Genomic DNA, 7,577 nt, shown 5'->3' on the forward strand with positions numbered 1-7,577 from the left:
GAAACCCCGAGTCAGGTGCAGCCTAAAAGATGGTTGACTTGAAGTTTACTCATCCATGTCAAGAGGCCGTGGATCTTCTTCATGGACCTGATTCTATTGGTTCAGAAAATCCACGTATCCAATCTTGAAGCCCAACATAGGTTCCGAACCAATAGAATCAGGTCCATGATGAACTTCCTGATTCTATTGGTTCAGAACTGATTCTATTGGTTCCTCGTCATTATACTAATCAGCGTATGTAACTTGACCTTATTATCAGAATGTAAACCATATACTAAAATTTTGAAGTTTCTCACCAAACAGAAGGTAAAGGAACAGGCTGCTGGCCAGTGTAATATAGTATACAAACTGCTAATGTCTTCAATAATAGACATACCATTTACCATAAGTAGACACCCAATCATTATTTGGTGTAAAATTTTCCCCTTTTTTGGCAAAAAAAAAAAAAAAAAAAAACTGGGGGTGGGGGGAGGAAACCTTTGATTTTATTTTGGAGGCTCTTCAGTCATTTCATTTCTAAAGATTGCTTTATCATTAACATTGACAATCAGAAAATTAATGCATATCATATACTTTCATGTCATAGATGACTACAACTAAACCATAATGCTAATTACAACAATCACAAAGTAGATTCAATTGATAGCATGGGAACAATATACTAGAGTTTAGCCCACAACAACCATACTCCTAATGCAAGACTCATGGAACACAAACTGCTCACAAGCTCTTCATTTCATCTAAAAACTCCTGAATTTCTTCCAAACTTGCATTAGAGAAGCCTGCAAAACAGTAGTATTTCTTAAAACACGGAAATTTGAATCACAGAAGTAAATAATACTTGCAGCGGTACTAAAAATCATTAACTTGCTATAGATGATACCCTTGCTATCAATCTTAGACAAATCTCTGTTGGGATTGTAAATCCTCCCCGTTTTAGTATATTCAGTCTCTTCCTTCCCTCTGGTCTTCAACTTTACCATTCGGGTACGGAGTTCTGATGCAGTTCTCTCCATCTCTGTTGGAATCAACAACCATAAGAAGATTCGTCTTTTAAACTTCAGCAAATTTTGCTAACCAAGACTGAACAATTAATTAACAAGATTTGCAACTTACATGTACAAAATTATTATTCGGTAGCCACCAAAATGTAAACAGCAATAAAATTTAGCATATTTACAAGATCAAAAAGCTCCAAACTGCAAAACCAATACAGGATACAGAAAAGTTGGTGTTTTTTTGAACCCTAGCTCTATCCCAACCAGAACGAACCCTTTATATCCTGAGCCAAGGCCCAAGGGAAAAATAAAAAAGGGACATGCACAAAAGTACAATACTCTAGAGTATGGTAGTAACAAGCATCATTACTAAAAATTATAAATGGATTGATAGACTACAGCACATATTTCTGCCGGTAACTGAAGTTCATGGGGACTTGACTAATTTTGTCTGAATATTTTTTCCATAAAAAGGGCAGAGGGTCGGGGGGGTTAGCAGCAGCAGCAGCAAACTCTTAGGACTCCAGCACATGATGTCTTAACCATCAGTATGGTTGGTAATGGTAACTAGAACTTCATTATAAGTTTTCAACCGGTTCTTACCATGATGTCATGGAAAAAAAAAAAAAAAAAAAAAACTAATGAAATAGAAAAAACCATTCCCCTGACTCTGGATAAAAGTGTGAGCAGTAAAACATATCAGGAAGTTGCAAAGTGCATATAACAGAAAGCTTCTTAGAATATGAATGGCTGGAAGATCCCCCTAACGGTCAATGTGGCAATTGGTTGATTATCAAGCCTCTTATATTTGTACAGACTAGACTTCAATAGAAGCATGAATGTGGAGATGATAATGCAGAGACTAAGGTCATTCTCATTGAACAACTAAACTCTAGGTTCGTCAATGTAAATTACTAAGAAAAAAATATTATTAATGTTTCATTAACAAATAACCAATAATGCTGTAACTTGTAATAATAACTTCATAAAACTAAAGCTGTTTTTATGTGCATGCCTAAAATTAACTTGGAATTCACAGTCATCTCAAATCAAAGAAGGCATATTTGGAAGGCTTATCTAATTACCCTGGAACAGGTTGTGCATAGAGTTCTGCTCATATAATTGCAATGCCTCATTGACAACCCCAACACAATGATTACTGGAAGTAGACTGCCTTTTAAAAGCTTGGAGCTCATGGTTCAGCACAGCAGACTCCTTCCCAACCTGTACATGAAATATTCATCAATAAGGAAATACAAATGGGGACAAAAAGAAAGAAAAGCAAGCAGAATTGCATGCAACATGCTGGAATGTTGTTACCGCAGTGAGCTTGTTCCTCAAGGTCTCCAACTGTGCATCCAAATCTGGATCACAGATTGCTTCTTGATCCATCAAAATATTGCCACTTGATTCATCCTAAGAAGACATTTATTTATGTTTCTTTGAGAAGACTTTCATTCAATAATAGATTTAAACAAAAATTTATAGCACAGAAAAACAATAATTTCTTCATCATCAAGAGCACACAAAGATATAATAACAGAAAAGGATATAAATACTTACAAGCATGGTTTACTGAAGACAGTTACAGACAAGTGACAACATACCATATGTACAAGTACAACAACAAATTTCTTGATACAAAATGTATCATGTGAATTGTTTTCCTAGGTGGACATCATTCTTCTTTATTTGCTCTACATATTTGAGTGAAAATTTGATGATAAAAAGCCTAAATTCCATAACTAAACTGAATGGAATTTTCCATGAATATGGAAAATAAGATGAGGTGCAGCTGAAGAATATATTTTGCAGAGATGCAACAAGGAAAGAAAGTGTTTGGACCTCCATGTCTTTGAGTAAGTGTACCAAATAGTGGGTGGTTGCAAAATTCTGTTGGAATATGAAGCGGAAAAGTGCAACTCTATGCTAAAGAAAATTATAAACTTACAAGATGACCAAGAACTTTTCATTTTTATTGATAGGATAAATATGTAACCGTTGGGTTTTAAATCCAAAACCTCACCCTCTATCAGATTATTGTGGAAGAGGAGATGTCATTTGAGCTAGATCTCATTGGCCATGGTGACCAAGAACTCATGTTCATTATCTGCAGAATTCGAAGTACATTATACCTCCCAACAGCTCTAACATACAACCAATTGGCAACACAAACTTGAGATGAACCAAGTGTGCTATGAAAATGCATAAAAGCTATCTCTTAATATTAACAAGCTGAGCATCAGCAATATTTTTTTACAATCAAGTGGGAAAGAATATAGAAGTCGAATGCAAAGGAGAGACAATGCCAATGTAATATGATGTTGGAGGGACTGAAAGCGAACCATGAACCCAAAATTATAGGGAAAGGTTGATTCTAACACAAATGCAATGAAATCAATAATATACAAAGAGTAATTGGAAAGTGGGAGAACTTGTTGACACAGTATGACTAATTAGATGTATAAAGTAATAACTAAGATGTAATTAAGCGTGAGAAATACAAAAGACTTGCAACACAACTAATTGTTTCTTAAGAACAATATGTATGAGCATTATTCTATAGAATGCAGATCACCACAGAATGTGTATGCTATCCTTGTCTATAGAATAATGCTGGTAGTCTAATATACAGGTAGCTTTCATAATTTGTTTGAACAGAACGTGATTAGAAGGCGTTACTGTCGTAATCAAAACAGGATGTGGTACCCTGCAACTGCAAGTAGTACTAGCCAATATCTCACTGCTAGAGAAGTTATATCGGTATATTTATGTTACAAAATGCAATAATTCAACCCCACAATCAGCCAAAATTGTTAGATTAAATGATTAAATTCACCATCTCCTATCAGCTTAAGCTATATGGAGAATCATTAATTTGACATGGTATTAGAGCAAAAGGTTAAATTTGCACGTATTTGACAAATATTTTACACAAACTACAACAATAACAGCTTGCAGTAATTAAAAATATAAAAGGATAAGAAAGTAATAACCAATTCCGGCGAATCAACAGAGAGAACATACAGTTTTGGGTAACGAAAAGCCCGGAGGAACACCAAAACAGTGGCGAAGACAGTACTTCTCCCACATAGCAAGCCGCTTATCCAAAACCGACTGAACTATTTTGCGTACCCTAGCAATACCCTACACAAAAACAAAAACAAAAAAAGCACCCAAACAACCAAATCATCAAACACTTTCCACGCAACAAAAAAGTAACAATTTTGGTTTCAATAGCAGTTCCTATTATCCATAAAATCTACCCATTTTTGTTCAATTGTTATTGTTGTTGGTAGGTGTGAATTAGGAAAACAAGATTGAAAAATGAAAATCACCTGGGTTAGATCTTGGGATCTATCGTTGTTGGTGTCGGTGTTCAACAAAGTTGAAGCTTGTCTGATACAGATATAAATTAATTGGTTAGCGATTACTAGAGAGAGAGAGAGAGAGAGAGAGAGAGTTGTTGTTCTTACTTATGAAAGAAGAGGAAAGCGTCGTCGACCAAGTCGTCAACGGTGTTTAGGGTTTCGTTGATGAAGAGTTGAGGGTTTACATTCAGGGATTCGAATACTGCCTCGCTTTCTTCACTGCCTCCTCCTCCTCCTCCTCCTCCTCCATCCATTTCTCGAAGAAGCTGTTCAGTTCAAATCTCACAATGGACAATTTTCCCGCCAAAAAGACTAGAGACTAAAGACTATGGGTTTACACGGCAGCAGGGGGCTGAGCGAAAATGACAGTTGTTTTTCAAATTTGAAAATGGGGGATTAAAAGAAGATAAGGATTAGTAGTGGGACTGCCTCTTTTGTCCTTTTCTTTTGATGCAAATTGCTAAACACACCTCAGACAATTGAAAATTAACCAAATTAGTCCTTAAACACAAACACCCTTAGGGCCCATTTGGTCAAATATTTTTAGTAACGTTGTTTAAGTATTGTGAAAATATGTATAGGTAAAAAAATGTTATGAAAATTCATGTTGTTGTGTTTAAACAACGAAAACCGTTGTTTAAACACCAATATCAAATGGCCCTAATGTTTAAAACAAATTTATAATGTAGTTTTTCATTTCCAAAACCAACTTTATATCATATCTTGCTTTTCCCAGTAAATTAGTGCTCTAAATCAGCCAAACTAATTTTTCTCTTTACCTAAAATAAATTTCTACCGACTACCACCTTTCCGTGAAGAGAACCTCACGTAGTGGCCTCTCGTAAGAAAGCATATTTGGTCAGTGCTCTAAATCAGCTAATATTTGATCAGCCAAAAGAAACTTGAACATGTTAGAATCACCCACAAAAAATAAATTAGCTCTTTTTCAAGTAATCAATATTGCTTCAATCACTAGAAATTTTAGTTATATTGTAATATCAAGAACTAATTTGTGCCTATCAATTTATATATATAAATAAAAAAAAAAAAACCAATCTATACCTCTCCTTCAAGACTTTCACATAAGCCCTCTTTCTCTTTGCTTAGTCCAAATTTTTTTTTTTTTTAAATTTTATTAGTGAATGTTGCATCTCTTTGCTCCGACTAAAATTAGGTTAACATATCGTTTGGTTTATAGAGCACTCATTGGCATTGGGAAAAACAAGAAATGATGCAAAGCTGTAGTCTTGGAAATGAAAAACTATAGTTTAAATTTGTTTTAGGTAGAGGACACAAGTTGCATCTAGTGTCATTTGTGTTTAAAGACCAATTTAGTTATTTGGCTGGAATTTATCCTTTTCTTTTTATATTTTGAGGTCACCAACTTGCGATTTCTTATTTATTTATTTTTAATTACCTTGTGATTTAATTAATTAAGGGTAAATTCCATTAATTTATCCTGAGATTTGGGTTAATGTCAATCAGGTTCAAGATATTTCAAAACTAACTAATTTGGCCTCTAAATTCAACTTAGTCCCTAAATAGTAAATAATGTTAGGTCCATTAGTCATTTTTCTCTTCTCTCTTAGAACCAAATTGCTCAGTGTTGAAATATCTTAATTGACTAAGTTGGAAAAGTGGGAGATAAAAAAAGTTTAGTTTAATTAAGTTTTCTCTCATGTTTGGGTGTTTGGCGTAGGGATAGAAAAGTGGAGAAATATTGAAAAGAAAAATGAGAGTATACAAAATGGTATTTATATAAATTTACTCCCAAACCTCTATTACATAAAAACAAAAAACTAACATTGTGGGAGAAGATGCACAAATGGGTAAATTCAAACCTAAGCCCCTCTCCCTCCCCCATTTTCTCCCAATGTGTGGAATATGGCTATCTAGGACTGCCTAACCCAACCGACTAGACCCAAGATAAACAACAACCACTTTGATGCTTGCAATGGGTGTCCCCTTCCAAACTCAGCAACAATAGGTTGAGTGGCAAGTCTCCTTCATCAAAACTCAATTCGATCCAATCCAACCAATGAAGGAAGAAAAATCCAACGAGTTCTACTGGATTCGGTGAGATCTCACCAGATCTAGTGAGATCTCCACCATATTTGGCTAGATCTCATTGGCTTTTTTTTTTTTTTTTTTTTTTTTTCTCTTCCCTTCGTTATATCACTAGATAGTGAGATCTCCACCATATTTGGCTAGATCTCATTGGCTTTTTTTTTTTTTTTTTTTTTTTGCCTCTTCCCTTCGTTATATCACTAGATCTTCATTGATTTCCTCCTCTTTGATGTCGATTGATTCACTACTACTCTCCGAACTACAATGGGTTGAGTCTTCATCCACTTGATTAGATCAAGTTGGGTGCAAGTTGAACACACCTGATTTGTGGACACCCCAATTGCAGGGAGACAAGAATACTACTCTCCTTTCAGTGACATGTAATATATATATATATATATGTGTATGGAACCAACATTGTAGTATTTATTTTTTTATGTAATTAGAAACATTACTAATAGGATAAAATATATTTATTTTGTTATATTGATTATTTTAAGTAGTGCATTTTATTTAAGAATAATGAAATTTTGATTTCATTTTATAATATTTATATGAGAAAAAATTGATTTGAAATATTGTATTTTCTTACTCAAATTTTGTTGCTTTTTATAGCGATAGAAACAAAGTCCAACAAAAGAAAAATAAAATAAAATAACACACAATCAAGAATGTAAAAAAAATGTGAAAAGAATAAGAAGATGAAGAAGAAGAAAAGAATGATATTTGCATTTTTATTTTATCAAAATGATATTTGTATTCTTGAGTAGTCATGAAACATGACTATCTATATCATCATTGTATCATGCTATTTTCACATTGCGGTGTACCAAATTGTGGGTGGTTGCAAAATTCTGTAGGAAAATAAGGCAGGAAAGGGCAACTCTATGCTAAAGAAAATTATAAACTTATAAGGTGACCAAGACCTTTTTCTTTTTTATTGATAGGATATATATGTAATTACGTACTCATTATGTCTTAAACCCAATACCCCACCCTCCATCTGATTATTGTGGAAGAGGAAGTGTCATTTGATTTGAGCTAGATCTTATTTGCCATAGTGACCAAAAACTCATGTTCATTATCTGCAAAATTCAAAGTACATTATACCTCCCAACATCTCTAACGTACAACCAATTGG

General features: G+C 34.1%; 1 protein-coding gene across 1 annotated transcript; it reads right to left on the reverse strand.

The window, feature by feature from the left end:
* Positions 1–508: 508 nt before the first annotated feature.
* Positions 509–4,765, reverse strand: LOC112003403 (protein MIS12 homolog). The gene is made up of 7 exons (XM_024035589.2): positions 4,475–4,765; positions 4,337–4,397; positions 4,026–4,145; positions 2,319–2,414; positions 2,084–2,222; positions 884–1,018; positions 509–782 (listed from the first exon to the last, which is right to left on the reverse strand). The coding sequence occupies exons 1-7, from the start codon at positions 4,621–4,623 to the stop codon at positions 721–723; spliced, it is 762 nt and encodes a 253-aa protein (XP_023891357.1). The 5' UTR covers positions 4,624–4,765; the 3' UTR covers positions 509–720.
* Between the last annotated feature and the right edge of the window lie 2,812 nt (positions 4,766–7,577).

Source organism: Quercus suber, unplaced genomic scaffold (genome assembly GCF_002906115.3).
Source record: "Quercus suber isolate HL8 unplaced genomic scaffold, Cork oak 2.0 scaffold_180, whole genome shotgun sequence".
Lineage (NCBI taxonomy): Eukaryota > Viridiplantae > Streptophyta > Magnoliopsida > Fagales > Fagaceae > Quercus > Quercus suber.